Here is a 23594-nt window from a genome sequence, read left to right as displayed (position 1 = left end):
TTGCCTTTCTTTAACTTAATTACAAACAGTGGTAAATAGATCATAAAATATTATTTTGCTAGATTACTATTTATTTATTAGTGCCTAGTTTAACGGGGAAGTTAGGGTGCTAGGTACTCTCTTAAACTAAAGCACGTTGTGTTTACATCTAATATAATTTGCACAGTTAAAATAATTAGCTGTCTTATTAAAAATAAATACAATTAAATAATATTAAAAGTAAAACATATCCGGCGCATGATCCTAATGAATTCTAAGGATGTAATAAAAAATCAGAACTCAATCTGAACTCACATATAAACCAAAAACCCCATGTAATTACAGCCCTAATGGGCTTTGGACTACCAAGCGACCGCTGCTCAGCAGGAAATCTTGCGGATTATGAGGTGAAGCCTGGTCAGTGTGACGAATTCTCTTGGCCGATATTCTTGGGATCGCCATCTCACCGTTATATACCTTCTCAATTGTAATTACGTAGGCACAGTGGACCACGAATCAACCAACAAGTCCAGGTAAAATTCCCTAACCTGACCGGGAACAGAACTCGGAACCTCAGAGTGAGAGGCAGGCAGCCACGCTACACGCAGATCGCGAGGCCAAAATATATAAAAAATACTAGATATAAAATAATAAATAAAATGTTTATCTGACATAATATGTCCTATTACATTCTCGTAAAATTATCCCGCTAATACTCAACCACATACTCATCGGCAGGTGACCTTACAATGTTTGTTCAGAACAATGCTGTTGCAAATGAAATTAAGGATTATTTCTCTTGCACTCTGACTAAATAGCTAGATTTATTTTAGTTTAAAGTTATTAAATACGTTTTCATATCGAAAGTCCTTCCCACACAAAAATGCCCTAAATATTAACCACGGCATTCGTCCCCTTTCGAAGTAGGCCATAATGACATCTGTTGGTAGAAGCCCTAGTAGTCATTAGGAACATTGTGAATGGTTTTGCTACATCTTAGTGGTTTTTCCTTTTCGTGTAAATCTTCCCTTCATATCCTGCATATCTCACCACTCTCATACAGCTTAATGATATCGTTGGTTAAACCATCAGTCAGTCAAGGTCAAAAATGGTGTCTCCCAAGACAGTGATTTTTCACCATTCTCATTAATCTGGCAATCGATGATATGCATAGTAAAAGCGCTCTCCGATCACGAAGTTGCTGACGCACATAGATAAGCAGTTGTATATGGACTGAGTAAACTGTCTTTCTGGCGTTCTTCGACGACCTAGCCTTGATAGGAAATGGTAAGTACGTTTAACGAGCCTTATCTGCTTCGCAAAAGATAGCCACGTCTGATCGGTCGCAGAATCAATTCTCAGAAGAGCAAATTAGTCTGTCTGAGAAATGGATGCCTCACTTCAACCGCAGATGTAGATGAACGCCTCGAGGTAAGTTTCAGTGATGAAATAGCCTTAGACGAGGCAGTTCTTAATGAAAGGTCTCAGCGAAAATATAGCTATGCTATGCAACTCGCCGCTATCGAACCGTGATAATAGCTGTGACGCCAGAAATAAACTTCTTTCTTTCTTTCTTTCTTTCTTTCTTTCTCTTCCTTTAGCGGACCCCACCACCAGAATGGAAAAACGCCGAAGGAAAAGAAACCACATTTTCCTTTACAAAAATCTAATGATCATCAATTTGTCTGTCGGTCACGGCCATCCGTCATCGGCTGCTTGTTTCAGATGGCAACCAGCTATAAAGGTAAGGCCACACAGGAAGTGTTTTGAAGTAGCAAGCATTAACAAGTGGTCCTGAGCAATTGAACGCGTAGGATCAAGCCAACGGTTGAACATGGACGTGTTCAGAGAACGAGCAGAACCGGCTCTACTGCTCACACGCTTACTTCAAGTCAGATCAGTTTGTTTCTTGCTGCTCCGCTGTAGGCGTGTTGTCCCGAGCTCGCCGTGTCTTTTGGAACAGAGTAATTGATTTCGTCAGTTTTTAAACGACCAGTAGCGTGGCATGGGACGTTACCTGACCGAGGTAGTAAATTATCTTCAGAACGATTGACAATAATAACGGTTTCTTACCTTTATGTAAATCTATGCTTGTTTAAGTTAATCGAAAAAACAGTAATTTTTGTAGTGACTTAATGTTATTTACTTATGGACTTAATGTTTAATTTCCTTACTTTGAACGAATTTCCATGACTTAATGTTTAATTTCCTTACTTTGTACGAATTTCCATGCATACGAGTTTTAATATATCCATTTTTTCCTTTATACGAAATTATGCTTCGTTGATCTAATATCTGTATTTTCTTGCTTTGCATGAATTTGTGCTTCTTTTAGTTATTAAGTAAAATACTGTTTCTAATACAATATAAGTAATGTCGGTATTTTACTTACCTCAAGTCAATAACAAGCCTTTCTTCTACCGTGATACTTTTTCTGTAATTTGTTTCTATTCTCTGCAAAAAGGGTTTCAGTTTACGTAGTAGATATTCGCAAGAATTCAAAAAATCGTTCACTGCAGTTGCGTAATTCTTGATGCAAGTTACTAAACTCGCAGATTTCTTCCCTTTCTTAAGTTCATTTCATGTAAAGTTAAAAACTTCATGATTGTTCCGTATTGAATAGAGAAATAAGAAGATGTACAATATTATAGGGAAGGATCCACCTTTCAATACTCCGTAGTAGGTTGAACTAAAAAGTAGTTACAACCTGTTTATTGGGACCGGTTTCAACACATTTCAAGTGTCATCATCAGCCAATTAGCGAAGATCTTAAAACAACTAATACATTGAACACAGGCAAAAAATTAAATTAACATTGTATCATATCGTAGCAATGTATTAGTTGTTTTAAGATCTTCGCTAATTGGCTGATGATGACACTTAAAATGTGTTGAAACCGGTCCCAATAAACAGGTTGTGACTACTTTTTAGTTCACCTTACTACGGAGTATTGAAAGGTGGATCCTTCCCTATAATATTGTACATCTTATTTCATTCCATGTGTCAACTGGAGAAACCTCGCTTAGCAATAATAACCTCGTAAGTCGTAATACCACTGGCCGCATGTATTCTGTACAGCTGGCTTTCGGTCTGGCCAACGTACCAGCGCAGGTCAACACTACTTCCCTGCTTGTTACTGCTCCAGGCTTAAAGGGGCTTTCTGTGTGGCCTCAGCCTAAGACAGCCCGCACGGTTGCTAGGTAACATTGTCTCACCGTACTTACCATCACAGCCTGTACGATTGCTAGGTAACATTGTCTGACCGTACTTACCATCACAGCCTGCACGGTTGCTAGGTAACATTGTCTCACCGTACTTACCATCACAGCCTGCACGGTTGCTAGGTAACATTGTCTCACCGTACTTACCATCACAGCCTGTACGATTGCTAGGTAACATTGTCTGACCGTACTTACTATCACAGCCTGCAGGGTTGCTATTGTTACACCTCCGGGTGACCCCCAGCCATAATACATATTTATGTCAAAAGAAGATGATTTTGATCACGACGATGTTAATGATGACGCTATATCCCTTGCTTCTATGCTTATGTATATTCTACTCCGCGATAATGATGTTCGTCACCTCAAGACTCCATCTATAGTAAACATACGGCGCTGTCACATTTATTAATATAAAACACTCCCCTCGTAATTAATTATGGAAGCAAATTACTGGACATAAACAATATTTCCTTCTCACTAACATGGTTCAGCCGCCGTCAGACTAAAAATTTAATATTAAATCGGGCGTACGAAACGCAATTCTACGTCGGTCACAGAAGTTGAAAGATGATAAGAATACTGGTGAGTTGTAGCTAAAATCAGCTGGTTGAGACAGTTCAAGCATTAACGCCCACAGATCCAGTAATTTATCGCCTCCATTGAAAAAAAAGGATCGTTTGGTTTTATTTCTGTTTCGCGTGGCTGCGCTGTCGACGTTGAGTGATACCTGCCTGTCTGATTACTACACACTTTTCACCGGTGGCAGTTCTATGCAGCTCTCGCACAGATTGCTGGGTAATTGCCCCCATAGTGCTGGAAACCAGGACGTCATTTATTTATAATGACCTTAGATGAACTTCGTATGCTATTACAACATTATTCCTACAAACACAAACTGCAAGCATCCAAGCGTTTCGGGCTTAAACAACGTTCAGCCCCTGTGAAGGAAAAGGCTTATATTATTATTATTATTATTATTATTATTATTATTATTATTATTATTATTATTATTATTATTATTATTATTATTATTATTATTATTTGCCTTAGCCACCACCTGCGGGCATTTTGATATGACACCATCTAAGGTCGCTGGGTGTCAATTTTGATATTATCTTTCAATCAATCAATCAATCAATCAATCAATCAATCAATCAATCAATCAATCAATCAATCAATCAATCAATCAATCAATCAATCAATCAATCAATCAATCAATCAATCAATCAATCAATCAATCAATCAATCAATCAATCAATCAATCAATCAATCAATCAATCAATCAATCAATCAATCAATCAATCAATCAATCAATCAATCAATCAATCAATCAATCAATCAATCAATCAATCAATCAATCAATCAATCAATCAATCACCACTGATCTGCATTTACGTCAGTCGGCCATGTGGCAGACTCCCTATTTGTTATTTGCCTAGTCTTCCTTAAAATAATTACGAAGAATTTGGAAATTTATTGAACATCTCTCTTGGTAAATTTTTCCACCATCAAACTCCTGTTCCTATATACGAATGTTTGCCCATATTAATTGTCCTCTTGAATTACAACTTTAGTATCATACTGAGATTCGTCCTACTTTTAAAGACATCGCTTATTCGTTTACTAATGTCATTCCGCGTCACCTATCCACTTAGAGCTCGGAACATACCACTTAGTCGAGCAGCTCGTCTCCTTTCTCCCAAGTCTTCCCAGCCCTAACTTTCCAACATTTTCGTAACACTACTATTTTGTCGGAAATCACTCACAACAAATCGATGTGCTTTTCTTTGTTTTTTTCTGTCCTCGAATCAAGTAATCCTGGTGAGGGTCCCATACATTGGAACCATACTCGAATTGGTGTCTCTGGGCGGAGTGGCTCAGACGGTTGAAGTGCTGGCCTTCTGAACCCAAATTTCAGGATAAATCCTGGCCCATGCTAATATCTGAAGATTCTCAAGTACGTCAGCCTCGTGTCAATGGATTTGCTGGCACGTAAAATAACTCCTGAGGGACAAAATTCTGGCACCTCGGCAATTCAGGAAACCGAAGAGAGTAGTTAGTTGAACGTAAAGCCAGTGACATGATTATTATTATTATTATTATTATTATTATTATTATTATTATTATTATTATTATTATTATTATTATTATTATTATTATTATTGTAGGTATCTTACCAGAGACTTGTATGCCCGCTCCTTTGCTGCCTTACTACAGCACCTAATTACCTTCGTAAACATGTTCAGAGACTTACACCCTTTATTTACACTCCCGTTTATGTGATTACCCCAATCAAGATCCTTCCTTGCCAGATGACAGAAAAAGGAACTTCTAGTGAGTGTTGTATGGATGAATTCTGAATTAATTTTGTGAGGTAAACTCGGGATGTGTCACCAGAGATCTTTTACATGCAGACACCGTACACCATGGAACAGTGAACAGGCCTTTCTCCACACTTCAAGAATTCGAAATTTTCAGACTGTTTGAACCCATGATCTGGGGCATGGAGTCTGGCATTCCACAAGTGATCTGCAGGCAAAGGAAGATTTGAATTCAATATAGCACCTGAGGCACATTACATTACTTTAGAGGAGTGCGGTGAAGGTAAAAAAAATAAGCTACATTACTTTCACAGACCTCGAAAAGGCCTTTACTCCTTTAGCAGAAGTGTAAACGTGGTAAACGTTGGACATATGTCACCCAACACTCATGAAAGACGTATACGAGAGATATTTGTCCGAGTTTCTCTTTGGCAGACACCTTCCAGAGCCCATACAAGTGATATCTGGAGAAGGTTGAGGCGTCTTGTTTCTGTGGGAGTTTGATGGAGTGATGAGAAGGAAGGGCGGCTGAAATAGAGGGATTCACTGGAGCGTACGAGAAAGATTTGATGCTGAGTGAGTTGGCCGCGTGATTAACTGTGCGCAGCTGTGAGCTAGCATTCGGGAGATAGTGGGCTCGAACCCCACTGTCGACAGCCCTAAGGAGGGTTGTTAATAGTTTCCCATTTTCACACCAGGCAAATGCTGGCCCTGTACCTTATTTAAGGCCACGACCACATACTTCTTATTCCTAGCCCTTTCCTATCCCATCGTCGTCATAATACCTATCTGTGTCGGTACGACGAATTGAAAAAGAAGAAAGAAAATAATCCACAGTTCTAGCCCATCAGAGAGGAAAATCAGTGTTGGAAACATCCTAGGGATATGAGCTACGAATTTCAGGTAAATATAATAAAGTGTGAGATTATATTCTTTATTTATTCCTAAACATTACTATATTTTTCCTAATCATCGTTATCTGGTCGTTTGGATTAGCAGCTAGCCATTTTCTACCACTACGAGCGCTAATGTCAGTCAATGCAGAATTCCACTTAAAGCCTTATGAGTACTTTCGGTGTAGAGATTTTCAGAAAATCAAAACGCAGCTGAGGGTATTGAATCAAGAAACAAGTCACATAAAGAAATATGTAAATAAGTTTTTTAAAAGTTATATTCGTTCGTGGCGCCGACCTCTGCAGATCATTTGCCACTGCTTTCATCACATGCGGAAGTGTAGAGTCTTGAATCTGAGGAAAGGAACATTAAGGACGACACAAACACACAGACCGCAGGCCAGGGATATTAATTAATTAAAAACCCCTGACTCGCCCGGGAATCGAACCCTGGGCCTCCGGGTGACAAGCGGACGCGTTGCCGGACACGTAAATAAGTTAATTTGGCTAGGATTTGAATAAACAAGAAGACGAGTAAAGAAACAAGCGATTTTAGGCTTGCTCTTATACCGCAAGTGAATTTCGAAATGTATTTTGGTCGTTTGATAGAGCAACCCAAGACTCACAGTTTTAGAAATTTTCCGGCCCTTTAGGCATTCAACATTCGGCACAATTGAGGAAGTTGCTTAATTTTACGTTTTTCGTAGTGTGGGGAGCCCTAATTTTTCTACTAAGAACTGTTTTCAACATTAAAAAGACTTGATAACTTTTCAACGACATCTGCCTTCTGGCCTAGAGGTTTAGGAATTGGAAGAGAAAGTTCGAGGCTATCGGAGGAGGGCCGGCGTTTCTTGACTGAAGGTCAGTACAAGCGAGCTTTAGCTTGTCATTCACGGCCTGCATAGTTGACAGGGGCACCTGATCTGCGTAGGGAAATACGATAGAAAACGATGATGATTAATTACAGAGTTATTAACCCACGATTTGGAACTCGTCTCCACTTGGTGACGGTGGAGGTGCAGCTCATTAGCGAGCGAACGAGCACAATGGGGTTATCAGGCTGGTTCTGCGCTCTGCGCTCATTGTCCTCCTTCCTGATACAACTTTCAATTTATTCAGAGTATGTGCGGCTCTCTATACAACAGAGCATCCTCTCTGTACAAACTGGGGATGATATAACAGGCTAGCACAGAACTTTAGTTCACTATAATAGGTCCTGGAACTTAATTTGATTTCTTTCGAATGAAATGAGTTGACTCACAAGTTCCAATACATGTTGTATTTCCCTTCAAGTTACAAGACATTTGCATATATTACCAATATTTTGCATCGCACCGACTCATACAGTCCTTCAAGAGGAATCATGACGGGCAATTTACTAATTATGGAAGCCAAATATAAAGCACAAGCACATATTCATATGACACAGTCCCGCACAAAATTTGAATTAGAGTGCTTAATTGGTTGTAATGTTGTTGACAAGTAACTTTTAATTTTTAATGTTGCATTGAAAATCCTCCATTTGGCTGAGTTTTCATTTTTGGGGGCTACAATTCGGCAGACTTGTCAAGAATACTCGTATATTTAAGATCTACTCCGAGTTTTGCAGTCACATATAAACTATTGATTGGAGGTGTAAGTATTTAATTATTCATTATTGATTCAATAGGCCAAAATCTATATTCGTGTCATTTTACGAGTAAAAATATGAAGGAAAGATTGAAATGATAATAAAATAGAGAACTAATTTTAATTCCTATACGTGTGGAAACATTCTCTGCAAATTTCAGGAGAATCCGTCAAGAAATCTGTTGCAAGGAATTTTTATGCATGGAAAAGAGATGGAAAAATGTTAAGGTAGGAAAATGAAATTGAAAGTTTGAAAAAAACTTACTTGTCTTTAAACTGCCCTGGAATGTAAAATACCCCATCAGATGCCTTTCTTCTCTTACGAATAGCGTAGGCCAACTACAAGGTAAATATATTCCAGCGGTATCATTTAAACCATAGTCTGAAATAACACTGAAGATAATTTTCTCTGACGGCGAGAGACAAGATGGCGTGGGCTTGATTACTCTATATACGCCGAATCACCCAATAAATTCGGCCTTAAGAGCTTCAAAATGGGGTTGGGGATAACTGATAACGGGATGTATAAGAGGAAGAACGGGGAGGGGGGATGTTTTAAGGTTAAATTTGAAAATTCGAACTTTTTGTCAAAACTCGCAACATTTTGACTCCCGTGAACGAAACCATTATATTCTGATACTTGTTATTTGGAACTCGTCTGATTGCAATTGCGGTATGCCCACGTTTCTAAGCAAAGTCTTTTTCTATACGGAATCAAGAAAATTAACATTTCTACTCCGCCTTGGAGATTACACAATTTCGTAAAAAGGTATTTCGGATCACCGCCAGCTCTATGCCATATCTATATTTCTTTCGTTTCTTTTCACAGATTAGGCGTATAAGTGTTGAAACTCAATTCAGTCGTAATGTTATAAGTAGTTTAGTTTTGGGTATGGGAAAATATAATCAATCAATCAATCAATCAATCAATCAATCAATCAATCAATCAATCAATCAATCAATCAATCAATCAATTGCATTTAGCGCAGTCACTCAGGTGGCAATTTCCCTATCTGTTGTTGCAAATGTATTGAACAAGTCCCTTGATAAATTATTCCAACCCCTATAAACGAATATTTGTACCGTTTTGTCCTCTAGAATTCCAACTTTATCTTCATATTGTGGTCTTTCGTATCCTTAAAAATACAACTCAAAATTATTCGTCTACTAATGTCATTCCACGCCATCTCTTCACTGACAGCTCGGAACATACCACTTAGTGGAGCAGCTTGTCTCCTTTCTCCCAAGTCTTCCCAGCCCAAACTTTTCAACATTTTCGTAACTCTACTCTTATATAGGAAATAAGCCAGAAGATATCGAGCTGCTTTTCTTTCGAATTTTGTCCAGTTCCTGAATCAAATAATCCTGCTGAGGGTCCCGTACTCTGGGAGCATATTCTAGTTGGGGGCCTAACGGAGAGTTTTATGGCCTCTCCTTTATGTCCTTACTACTCCCTCCATGGCGCAAGAGCCCCGAGGTGCCAAGGACTGCCAAGCGACCACTGGCCAGCCCGAAGTCCTGCAGAGTATGAGGTATCGTGTGGTCAGCACGACAAATCCTCCCGGCCTTTATTCTTGGCTTCCGACATCGGGTTACATCCTTACTACAACCCCTAAATACCCTCATAACCATATGAAGAGATCTGTAACCTTTCTTAACAATCTCCTTATATATATATATAATTATATATAAGAAAACATAGTGGTCCAATAATACAGCCTTGAGGAAATACCCTCTTAATGATCATATTATCAGAAAACGCTTCACCTACTCTAATCATCCGAGTACTATTGTGTAGAAATATGGCCACCCATTCAGTCACCCTTTTGTCTTGTCCATTTGCACTCATTTTTACCAGTAGTCTCCCATGGTCTACCCTATCAAATGCTTTAAATAGGCCAATCGCGATACAGTCCACTTGACCTCCTAAATACAACCGGCAAGGGCACAGTACAGGACCGGTCAAAAGTTTAGGACCACATAAAGAATCATATAGAATACCATCATATTTAATACTTAATATTGTTACATAATATTGCTTACAAATTACTTAGCAATTAACGAAGGAACGAACGATGTGTATAGGCTCATTTGTGACATCCCTTTGGGAATTCCGAAAAATAACATTAGCTCAGACGTGACGTATCTTTAGGAAATTGGAATGATACTACTATAGAATTCAGTTTTAGTCACCTATTCCCTTTTTTCACTAGTTTTGAGTGACAGAAATTAGTTTATACAGACGCCCACACTACACTTAAGGCTGGAATGTTCCTAACTCTCTGACTATCTTTACAAACATATTAAACTACATTTAAATTGAAACATTTGGAGATTGGCGTTCAGTTTCCCCATTAAATTTGAGGTTAAGTAATTTTACTGTAGAAATGAAACGCTAAATTAATTTGATATAACAAAATATATTCTTGAAACAATATATAAAGTAGTGAGAACTGCTGCGATTAAAACAGATGAGAATATGAAATGATGACATTGCAACTGAAAGAAACTAGACATGAATTTGAATTCTTCTTGACCGGACATTTATCAATTTATACAAAGTATATCCCTCATTGTTTCACTGGACTGTACCTTCAACACTTTGAGTGTAATTACGACGTATTCCTAAGATATGGTGTTTACTGTAGATGTGTCACGCCTAATTTGGTGATGTATCCCTGTGACTGCTTCTTCTCCATATCATATGACTTCGTTGTAAGTCTGGATGGTATTACTTCATTGCAAGTGGTATCATTCTATGACTCCATGGTAAGCCTTTGCGTCCGTATATTCAACTAGGTGACCGACCAACTGTAACCTCATTCTCTCAATGACCAATGAGTAATGAATCACTGAGTCCTCTCCTTCCCGTAGACTCTCGTTGACTTAATGACCGACTGAGGCCTCTGCATCTCGTTCACACTCCGACCAACTGTCGCCTCTCCTTCCAATTGAATAATGACTCTCGTTGACTGACTGAGGCCCCTCCATCTTCGTTCACTTAATGGCCAACTGTGCCTCTCCTTCCAATAGCATAATGACTGACGCTACAATATGCAGCCACCTCTTATAGACGTTGGTTGACGCACCTACGTAATCTCCAGAAATAAATATTATTTACTCCCAACTCGCGACAGATATTACATGTAATGGTGAAATAGCCTGGGGCGGCCTGAGTATCTGAGCTCATTGCTAAATACTCACGAGGACGTAGCCATGACGTGGCGATGACTCCACAGAAATGCCAGCAGTATTGCACAATGTAACAATGTCACATCCAACATCTGATATATCACAATTCTCACTGTACATGTCTTGAGTGTTAATCTACACACACATATATGCATACAGTTAACTACAATCATGCAAGCGACAAGCATTGCAAAATCGAATTGAATAAGAATGATAATATAATAAGAGTAATCGCACAAGTAATCTCACAGATAAAATAATACGGACATAATAATAATAATAATAATAATAATAATCATAATAATAATAATAATAATAATAATAATAATAATAATAATAATAATATCACAGATAAAATAATAATAATAATACAGATATCACTTTGTAACGGGATTTGAACCGTTACAAGGCATTCTGTTGACCGCGCAGCGCCGGCATTAGTTTGTTGGAGCGATATAGTGATGTAGCGCATTGAATCTCAAAGTGTCAGATACTCTAAAAAGAAAAGAAATGTGAACAACTGTATTAATTTCTCTTCAAAATACCACCCAGATATGTATATAGTGTAAAATATTTTGCACCTTCCTAATTCTGATGATGGTATTTGCACATAGCCACTTAGAATATCTTCATTTCTCCGGTGTTACTTTAGGATCTTCTTCATTTTTAAAACGCTAATACTTGATGGCTTCAGAGCACAAGGAATTCACAATTTCATTGTCAAAATAAAACTCAAAAATATTTCGGTCAACATCATATTTCGAAAAGTGGAAGATTTCACACTAGGGAAGTAGATTTTTGTGGGAACTAAGTTACCCGCCGTCCGGATAGCTGGTGGAAGAGGTGATGATTTCTCTCTTTTCGTGGGCCATGTATCATTATCGGACATGGTTTCTGTACTCCTGTGCGAAATTCGCTGTTTCAGCACTACTTCAGCTGGTACTCGGAGTTCACCTCCCGTAGGGTTGTCTGCGAGACCCCCTTAATTTTCTTCAGCCGGATTTTGATCTGATATCGTAATACATAACATTCCGGTGGTTCAATGTATATGGCTTCGGCATCAGTATCCTCTTCTCCAATAACAGGTAGCACCTCTTCTAGTGTCAAGCCACTCAAATGAAGTTCACGTATCATTGGACGCGATACATCGCGCTCTCCGCATGTGTTATGATGTTGATGTCTTAGTAAAACAACAGTTATAGAATTGAATGACACACATACATCATTATTTGCAACTACAGTATGAACTGTTTCTTTATAATCGTCCTTATAAACAAGGAGGAGAAAAGGAACGGAGAGGTACGGTAAGCGCCGTGCGGTACCATACGGTACCAAGAGAATATTTAGTATCATAACAACTAACACAAAAATGCTGACCAATTGCTTCTTATTACAAATCATGGACTGATATTTCAAGATAATAAACCACGCGATACAAATTGTATTGTCAAAATTTATAAACTAAATAAAGCAACTTACCGTAGACGGGCAGTCATTTTTATTCCTCTCAACACGATCTCAAATTGCAAGCAGCTGTTGCCACAAACAAACACTCAAATAAAACCCTCTGTTGATTTCAGGCATTGTAGGGAGTATCACCTTGACCGTCTAAAGCGGAGTTGCCAGATTTGCGTCGCGAGTAATGATCAGTATGAGAAAAATCTGAAGGCGCACTTGTACTGTACGGTAGCACACGGCGTTGCCGGGTTAAGGGGACGGCCGCTTCATACACTCTTTCTCGTCTATCCATTCCGATGTTCCCATCCCCCACACGGCCCCTGTTCAGCGTAGCAGGTGAGACTCTCGGGGCGATGTACTGATCCTCCACCGCAGTTTGGTACCCACTCAAAATCTCACGCTCCAGGACACTCCCTTGATGCGGTAGAGGTAGAATCCTTCGCTGAGTTTGCCGGAAATCTCAGCCCTGGAGGACAGTATTGATCTAACTTGTCAAATCCTACTGTATGCACCTAGAAAACCTGCAGGAAAATTTAGGAATTGGTTTTTCTTGCCACGAGTTAACACAAACCTACATGTAAATTGACCCCTATACAGAATGATGTAACTGTATAATAAATTACATCCTCTGAATATAGATTTATTTCAAAATAAGAAAGCCCACTTTTTGAAATCTTATAAGTTTTTAGTACACATAATTTGCTAGATGAATGATGCCATGTTGCCTGTTTTTAATTCATTTTATTATATTCTTTATCTTTATCACTGCTGTTATACTGTGGTTAGGTAACTCGTTATTTCATAGACTATTTTGTGATTATATTTCTTGTATTTTTCTAATTGTATTTTATAAGATTAGAAGTTATGAGAAAATATTGTAATTGGGCTAACGCCTGTAAATAAATAAATAAATAAATAAATAAACGGATTAAGAAAGAAAGAAAGATTAGCCGCAGAGAGTGGCTCAGGTGGTTGAGGCACTGGCCTTCTGACTCCAACTTATCAGGTTCACTCCTGGCTCAGTCCGGTGGTATTTGAAGGTGCTCAAATATGCTAGTTTCGTGTCGATAAATTTACAGGCAGGTAAAAGAACTCCTGCGGGACTAAATTCTGACACCTCGGTGTCTCAGAAAACCGTAAAGGTAGTTACTGGGACGTAAAGCCAATGACATTATTATTAAATTATTATTATACTATTTAACTATCATAATATTAAAATTTCTAGATATATGGCTTAGCATGTTGGTCTTGTCCCAGGGATCACAGGTTCGACTACCAGTCGGATCGGGGATTCTGACTTTCGTTGTTAATTTCTCTTGCTCGGAGGCTGGCTGTTTGTGCAGCATGTGTCATTAGAATTATTTTATTTTTTTACAAGTTGCTTTACTTCTGATTGCGATGATGGGATATGAGAGGCCTGGGAGTGTGAAGGAAGCGTCCATAGCCTTATTTAAAGTACAGCCCCCACATTTTCCTCGTCTTAAAATGACAAGTCACGGAAAATCATTTTCAGGACTGCCTGTAGTGGTGCTCGAATACGCTATCACCCGCATACGAGCTCACAGGTGCGCGCCTCTGACCGCACGGTCAAATTTCCCGGTGGAATTCATCTTAGGTAGGGTGAACTTTTCACAGACCCGCAGGTCGCCTACAGGAGTCAATTCAAAAGGCTTTCACCAGGTCTCTCCGGAAATCAAAAGCCATTGATCTATTAAGTAAGTGTGTGCTTTTACAGGCGTGTTACAGGTGTTTAAATTAGTGTTAGAAAGAATCAAGAGCGTTAAAATTATATTTTATAATATTCATGAAATATTACAATAAAACATCTCCAGGGAGCTTCTTTGACAGTGTCATTAGCACTTATCTCTCTGATACTTTCAGGAAGGTGGTTCCACTAACGACAGGCAAGTCCTTTGAATGAATTTTCGTAAATGACAGTTCTATGGGTAGGTAAAGCAATGATCTAATAGTAGATCTAGTGTTATGTTTGTGATGGATTTGAGGTACCGGTAATTGAAATATGAAGTAAGGTAAAATGGCTGTGAAGGATGAAGGAATGTTTGGACATGGCTTAGGATATGCACAGTGCGACGGATTTCTAGTCGGGGCAAGACGTGCTTGTACGAGTGATTGTACAGTCATGGCACCCTAGGTTACAGATGAGCCTCACACATGCATTTTACCACATTCCAATCTGTTCAATAATTTGCGTCATGGCTAAATGGTTAGCGTGCTGACCTTTCGTCGCACGGGCCCTGGATTCAATTAGTGGCAGGGTCGGGAATTTTAACCACCATTCGTTAAATTCGCTGGCACGGGGGCTGGGTGTATGTCCCGTCTTCATCATTTCATCCTCATCACGACGCGCAGGTCGGCTATAGGAGTCAAAAAACCTTCACCTGGCGAGCCAAATATGTCCTCGGACACTTCCTTCACTAAAAGCCATTTTATTTTTGCCAGCGTCTCTAAACATCGCATCACAATAGAAAAAATGAGGGAATAATTTTATTTTAACGTCACATTTGTATTTTCACTGATATGTAATGAATATTCTAAATTATAATTGTTATATTCTTAATTCTCTCGAACATTAATTTAAACACCTACAACACGCCTGCAAAAACACACACACGTCGTCTTGCGGAAAATATTGAAAATGTGTGCTATGCCAAATTAATATATTTTAAATTAAACATCGTTAAATGTTACATAGTTCTATGCTTTATAAACATATAAAAAGGTATGGGACTGCTAAAGAGTGAAGAGAATCTCTATAATAATTATATCAACCAAATTTTTGCATTTACCGTACATAAAATTCTATGTTTTACAAGTAAATTGTTAAATGCTCCCTCACAGAAATTAAAAGTATTCCGTGGAAGTCTCAGAATACCTTTTATGAATATTAATTTTCTCTTCTTATCGAGGACTAAATGGATGAAAAATTGCTAAAGTTCAAAAAACATACGTTAGATCTTACGAAGCTCGAGTATTCGTGCGTACAATGAAAATCGACAGAGAACTTTTCGTTTTACTTCAAATAATCAAGAGGCTAATTCACAAAATCGTCACGTTTGTATCCCTCACAACATCCAATAGCTTTTTTTTTTACTTCGAATGAATATATAAAATAAGCGTATCGATGGCCTAGTTCTAATACGAATCGGACGAGTTGGTGTCGGGCTCGTAATGACATATTGTAACAGTAAATGTGGTACTTCGGTAGACATGAGACGCAGGGCGTGTACCATTCGTTGAAGTGCATACAGAGGGAGAGGGTTTGTTTAAATAAATCTTAATTTTTTTTCCAGAGTTTATTAAGAAATTGAAAGTAATGTTACCTCTGTACAGCGGATACAGTAGAAATTGTTCCTCGTCCTATGGCTGGCAATGTCCTTGGATTCCGGCAGCTCCATTTTCCATATCAGCGAACCACCATTCGTCCCCCGATGGAAGTTCTAGAAAATCCATTCGATGTCTTGAAGATCCATGCGACGTTAATGAATGGCGTTGAGGTAATCCTTGTGAATGGTGAACATGAATGAACATCGTTAAGCCCTGGGGCGAGTTGATGTAAAGGCTGCTTCTGCACAGATGAGAGGAACGTTTATAAATGGTTTTAACAAAGTTAAAACACAAAATGTATCTTTATCACACGGTGAAATGTCACTCAATTTTGTCCCGTGTTAAGTGAAAGAATGCCACTAGACTCGAATAAGCATGTAAGTTAATACTCATACAATAAAAGTCCACTCGAAACTTATCGTCGAGTTTAACAGTCACTTAAAGTTTGTGGCACTTGGTACAACGTAAGGTAATGCCGCATGACTTAGTTCTTTGAAGCACTATTCAACATAATTCATTAAAAATAAAGATGTTCCACTCGTGAATTAGAACTCATTCACGTATTGAAAATAACATGAAATCAAAAGACGAAATTAATCGAGTATTGACAGTCCTTGGTTCGACTGTTCGTAAACTGAATGTTCGCAGAATTGAAATGTGCTGTTTATTAGAATTGAAATGCACTGTTCACACATGCACAGTTCACAGTTCATGACCTAAAATATTGACACAGTTCATGGAATGGTAAATTAAATTTGGATTCAAACACAGTCTTATAACTCGAAGTATTTAGTACTCGGTAAGAAGCAATCAGTTCTAAGTCCTGTCCATAACATAAAACTTCAATTTCGAGCACTCGAAAACGTTTGCGAGTCTTAGACACTCGTATGGAGTAACAGTCAATAGATAATGTCCAGACGATACACAATTCATCTCACGTCCTATCGGAGTAAAAAGTTGTCACAGTATAAAGAAATCTGCAGAAGTCCATATTCAACACGATTAGGTTAAAATCCACGGACTTGAAACTTAATAGCGGCTTCACGCTCGATCACGGTGCCCGCGAACCGACTGTGCGAACACTACAGTCTAGAGTGCACATAGATACTCTGGCCACACACTGGCATCACACTCTGGCAACATGCTGTAACACACTGCAGCGCACTGCAGCACCTTCTAACATGCTGGAACACACACTGGTCTGCTGAGCGAAGCAGTACGTATTTATATCTGATCCGGGCCTCCACCCCTTGTTCCATAACTTAATCGTCCCAAGTCAGATTCACGTGAAATTCGGCAGGAACATAGCTAAGGGATCAAGTTATATGGCGATGTTGTTCAATTTGCCCAATTATTATCGTGGGAAAAGTTATTACCCGTCGAAACTCGAAGAACATTCTACATCAGTCTAGGCTCTGTAGTGCGGCGAGGCATGCTGTGACGTCACCCGCTCACTACGTCACACGCACACAGCTGTTGCTCGCCGTCCGGTCAGTCCTTCGTAAGCGACCCGGAGCATAACACGTAAGTTTTAAAATTTCTATGACGGGGACTTAGTTTGTACCGCCGTTACCGGTACAATATGGTTCAAAGGGCCCCGGGTTCAATTGCTGGCGGGGTCTGGGATCTTAAACTTAATTGTCAATTTTCACTAACTCGGTGAAATTCTTCAATAGAAATAAAAGGAAGAAGAAGTAAAGAATGGGGAATATAAGGGAAAACATCAGAAAAATGTAAAATTTTAAGATAATACAAAAAACGTTTGGTCGTGCGGTTAGGGGCGCGCAGCTGTGGGTTCGAACCCCACTGTCTGCAGCCCTGAAAATAGTTTCCGTGGTTTCCTATTTTCCACGAGGCTCTACCTTATTTAAAACTACGGCCGATTCATTCCCACTCCTAGGTCTTCCCCACCCCATCGTCACCATAAGACCTCCCTGTGTCGGTGCGAAGTAAAGCTAAATTGTAAATGTTCTAATACCATGTATCTCACAGTGCTCTTCCTGTCCATTATTATACTTCAATTAAGAATGGTCACGTATGGATGTCTTCCTGTCTCGCCATAGCATTCATCTTTACAGTATTATTTTCACGATCCCTGCAGGCTATAAATACAAATAATCCTCTGATTCGTAATTTGCACACTCTGTGAGACGTTACCAGAATGTCCGTGATAACTTTTTTTTAAATTACTTACAATGAAACCTGTCCCAGACATGTGCTTTCTCTTATGACAGCCTGAAGAAAATTTATGATTTTTCATTTCTAAAACTCCTTTACCTATCCTTCAAATTTATTCGACTACAGCGATATATAACCCGATCTAAAAGCTTTCTTAAAGCTCCAGGCTGATCGAGAAACAGCAAATTCCGCGATTCAGTTTCCATGTCCTTTGAAAGTTTAATGCACTATCCTGGCAAATTCTTGATCAGATTTCGCAACATGATGTTTTCTCTATTGAATCGTCAGCCCAACGCTAATATCTGGCAATCAGGCAGGACGTATGGTATGTTCCCTGTGAGGGTCGTCCTCTTTAGCGGATGGATCACCATTTTAAAGCGTTGGGAACTCTATTTTCATTATTTAGCTGCCGGGATAGTTGGAACCTTGACATGGTCGTGCATGCATCCTAATGAATGTCATTTACTGTGTTCTGATAGTGCACTACCTCCAGCAAGGAGTGTACCCACAGGACCAAACAGTACTCCTTTGATTCGTGGACTTGTCTGGCGTAGTTGAACAATTTTAAACCAGTTCCACTCTAAAGGATTATTAAATAATTAAGGTGATATTTCTTCTCCACAGGTGATGATCCGGACCGGTAGTAAGCAGAACAAGGCCGACATAGGATAAGAGCGAAGTATGAGCCGGCGATTGGCCGGCCCCTCCTGCGCTCTCTGGCTGCTAGCCCTTGCTGTAGTGGCGGCAGGTAAGTTCAACGTACTTCACTGTACTTGACAAATGTGGAAAAACAGTTAATTAACTGTAGTAAAAATATGTGTTTCTTGAGTCTTCGTCCAATACCGACGAGTGACTTACTCTCCTTCAGTTGAAAGGTCCAGTAGTTTTTGAAGGTGGTGGTGATGGTTATTACAAAACCTCTGATTTTTAGACAGTTATTCGACAAAATGCGAATATATTGATGCGAAGAACAAGTATACTCAACTGCATGCACAACGGTTATGCTATGAGCTTTGCATAACATTCGACGTTCTGCCCATCAGAACCCCTGCAATCAATGTTACTCTCGCTACATCGCGGAAGAACGGGCTGCACGACATTTCCTAATAACCAAATTTCTTTGCATTCTAACGCATTACAGCCTAAAGTAAATAGCAAATACAAAAGAGCAGCCATCGTCTGTTATCAATAGGAAAAGGATTTATTAGCAGTAAAAATACCACGTCACTCCATTAAAGTTAGCAATGGTTATCATAATAATAATAATAATAATAATAATAATAATAATAATAATAATAATTTCGTGTGGCTATTTCTGGCCGGGTGCAGCCCTTGTAAGGCAGACCCTCCGTTGAGGGTGGGCGTCATCTGCCATGTTTAGGTAACTGCGTGTTATTGTGGTGGAGAATAGTATTATGTGTGATGTGTGAGATGCAAATATGTTGGACACAGCACAAACATACAGCCCCCGAGCCACTGGACTTAACCAATGAATGTTAAAATCTCCGACCCGGTCTGGAATCAAACCCGGCACCTTCCGAATTGAAGGCCAGTACCCTGACGATTCAACCAAAGTGATTACGATTGAAGACACCGTTTTCTCTTCCAGACAATAATTATGTCAACAGTGCACCTCAAATGAATCAGTCAGTGCATGTTACAATGGACAACCAGATATTGTTCCAACTTCTGAACAGTTGCCTGTTGTCGCGCTAATATACTTTCAAATTGAGAAAATGACCTTTCCATTTCACATAAGGTCAGGGGACGGTGTGTAAGGGCAGCTAGGTCTGCTCGGCTGAAGCTTGGTGGTGGTGGTGCTACGTCCTTCCCTTCGAGAACAGCAGTAAAGGCTAAAGGATCCTTTCAGCAGGGATTCATGTGCATTATTTGGGCACTGATCTCGTCTCCTATCGTTCCATTATGGTTATCAATGGTCACCTCCACCTCACGAACAATCCCTACAGCCTTCACAAGAGGTAACAGACTACACACTCTATTCCAACTGCTTTATTTTGGAAGGTAAATGTTCAAGCTTGGAAAAAAGTATACGTGAGACCGCTGAAAATCATGGGGTTGGCCAGTACGATATGAAGATCAAGGCCAGCTCGCTTCAAAAACTCTGTTGTCCTTTAATCACATTTAAGTGCCTGTCCTTGATAACTACAGGCAAATATGCCTGCTTTCAGCGGCTATCTGGTAAAGAAAACTACCAAAGTAGAGATAGGTGAAAAAGTACGATTCATAAACTTAATATTTATTGTTTTAGGCATTTGATATGCAAATATCTTCAAAATAGGCATTAATGCACGAAATAGGCATTTATTGGCACTATAAAAGCCATGTATGTAGTTCAAAACTCGGCTGGAACAGATTTTAGACACATAAGCCTACAGTTTTGGGTTGAGCGTAGGAATAGGCATTTATGACTAAATGCTCCCTTTCTCCTGACTAATCAGAGGAAGAAATGGAAAAGTTTTGAGACTTCGAAGAACGGATATATCAGCAAGAAGAAGGAAACGCCATGAACATGAATTATTCCCTGGGTCTCACAAAGCTAATAACATCGGGGTTCTAAGGAGAACTAGAGATGAACAATGGAGGTTGGATAGGACAGGTGAAAATGAGGAGCATGACACAAGTGAGGGAAGACAATGCCAGATTCATGTACGGACTCGTGGCCGCTAAACTTCACTCTCTATTTGCAAGCCCCTAGCGTTCCCTTTCAGTTGCCCCCTGAGATAAGTGGATGATACCACGGATGTGTTCTATGGCCCCATGCAAGAAAGGTGGTACTCGTAGAGGTAATTATTGTTGGAACAGGAAGTAAAAGTATAGTCCGAATAATAATAATAATAATAATAATAATAATAATAATAATAATAATAATAATTTCGTGTGGCTATTTCTAGCCGGTTGCAACCCTTATGAGGCAGAGCCTCCGATGAGGGTGGGCGGCATCTGCCATATATAGGTAACTTCGTCTTATTGTTGTGGAGGATAATGTTAGGTGTGGTGTCTGAGTTGCAGGGATGTTGGGGAGAGCACAAACACCCAGCCCCCGAGCGACTGGAATTAACCAATGAAGGCTAAAATCCCCAATCCGGCCGGAAATCGAACCCGGGACCCTATGAACCGAAGGCCAGTAAGCTGACCATCCACCCAACGAGTCGGACGTCCTAATATTTAAAGAAGCGTTTTGATAACTAGCGCAGGAGGAAGGGGCTACTGTAGTGCACACAGGCTCATCGCCATGGCAACCCACGTTTCCATCGCATCCATACTCCTACTCCCTCCTGTCCTGCGAGGCAGGCAGCAAAAAGTACACACATTGTCCTAGATTTGTTTTTATTGTAAGGCTACATACAGTAATCCATTCTCAATTATAATAATAAGAAAAATCTTACAGGTTCCATCCTCCGCTGAAGGACAGCGTAGGAGCCGGCAAGGGAGTGTAAATCGAGGCATCCTAAACATCGGGGTGGGAATAGAGCAATAGCTAATAAAAGAAGGGAAGACTGGAAAACTAGAAATCTTTCAAAGGAAAACAGCAGGAATTTTTCGGAGTGATTTACGACAAAACAATACTGTTAGGAAACGTTTGCAAATTTTGGGCTGGAAAAAGTTGGGAGTGAAGAGTCCGACTCGTTGGCTGAGTGGTCAGTGAACTGCCCTTCGGTTCAGAGGGACTCGGGTTCGATTCCCGGCCGGGTCGGGGATTTTAATCGCTTTTGATTAATACTTCTTGCTCGGGGACTGGGTGTATGTGTCAGTCCCAACACTCTCCTCGTCATATTCGCACAACCCACTACAAGAAAGGGCTCGGTAATGAAATGTCGTATGGCTTTTAGTGCCGGGATATTCCAGGACGGGTTCGGCTCGCCAGGTGCAGGTCTTTCTATTTGACTCCCGTAGGCGACCAGCGCGTCATGATGAGGATGAAATGATGATGAAGACAACACATACACCCAGCCCCCGTGCCGTAGGAATTAACCTATTAAGGTTAAAATCCCCGACCCGGCTGGGAATCGAACCCGGGACCCTCTGAACCGAAGGCCAGTACGCTGACCGTTCAGCCAACGAGTCGGACAAGGGCTCGGTAAATGACCGACAGAAAATCCGCCACCTGGGCGAGAGCCTTACATGTAGAAGGATGAAGGCTTGGAGCATAGCTCAGGATAGTAAAAACGATGGAATATTTAAGGACCCCCGTAGTCTCCAACTCTGACTCTCACCTCCAGAACCCATCAGGATTCTTCTCTGTCACTTTTTATCACAAACGGGAGATACTGTCCTCCCCAAAAGGGGATAGGACACGAGTGCCTAACTGACTGCCCTATGCAGTCGATTGTATTAGACTTAGAAAAATAATCGTGACGTATCACTGGACTTCCTGTCCATTATTTTCCTTGAGACTGGTCACGCCTCCCAGCCACATGCTGTCCAAAACAATTTTCGTTGTGTTCATTTTCCTATGCGCTTGTGTAAAGAAAAATTAACCTTAAATATATTGTAATGTAAGAGTACGTAACTACATGATGCAAACATACATTCATACAGTACGGTGCAGTAAGGTCCTGTTTTTCTTTACATTGTATTCTTCGGTCTGAAAGTGAAATAATGTCAAGAAATTAGGGAGCTGCGCATAAAATTAAATTAAGGTCAAATGTTTTTACTGAGAGCTCTCCTTTGTGTGATCGTTTTTTGCAAGAAACGTCACCAGAGTTTCAATATCCTGCCTCCCTGCACATAAGTACTTAGCGTAGGTTTAATCCCGTATAAAATATTTCTTTAGAAATTACGTTGTGGCTAGTGAAAGCTACTTGCATGCTGCAGGGTGGAGAGGCTGAGCGAATGAAAGGAAATGTCAAGGAGTTCCACACACGCAGCTCGTTAGCGCTTCATGCTCGGATAACATATGTGCATGTGCATTATTTGGTGCGCTAGCGTCATCCCATGGGATTCTATGCACCTCACACATCGTTGCTACGAAGGTTTCAAACAATTCACCTCTGAGTGCACCGGGAAAGTTTCACGAGATGTGCAGCTTTCAAGAAAGGAAATATCTCTCATGTTACGACTGCATATGAAGAGATGAGTATGTGGCAAATATCTCTGCCTGTGGTAAAAGAAATCTGCTCGTATGTGATCTCATATCAGAGTATCTAACAAGTTACAAAATAGCGCAGAAGATTATATTTAATACGTACATTTTAAATGAATATCCCAATAGGCCTATCCACATATGATTTGGAATAACGAGGTTAAGTAAAATTTAGAATTGGAGAAGAAAAAGTCAAGGGTAGAAAGATGCCAGAAATTTATCTTCCATATTAACTGTATGGTTCGGCAGCCCCTTGTTTTTCAGAGACAGG

The 23594-nt window shown here is 39.9% G+C and overlaps 1 protein-coding gene across 1 annotated transcript in view; it reads left to right on the top strand.

Annotated features, from left to right (window-relative positions):
- The window catches only part of LOC136872813 (uncharacterized), a 669667-nt gene that overhangs the window by 368963 nt on the left and 277110 nt on the right, over window positions 1–23594 (top strand). Inside the window, exon 2 of the mRNA XM_067146651.2 lies at window positions 18844–18967. Within this exon, the coding sequence (XP_067002752.2) occupies window positions 18901–18967 (67 nt within the window). The 5' untranslated portion in view covers window positions 18844–18900. The remainder of the gene's footprint in view (window positions 1–18843; window positions 18968–23594) is intronic.

The sequence above is a fragment of the Anabrus simplex genome, chromosome 4 (assembly GCF_040414725.1).
Source record: "Anabrus simplex isolate iqAnaSimp1 chromosome 4, ASM4041472v1, whole genome shotgun sequence".
Lineage (NCBI taxonomy): Eukaryota > Metazoa > Arthropoda > Insecta > Orthoptera > Tettigoniidae > Anabrus > Anabrus simplex.
The sequence above is the reverse complement of the archived record's forward strand: the minus strand, read 5'-3'. Positions and strand labels throughout refer to the sequence as shown.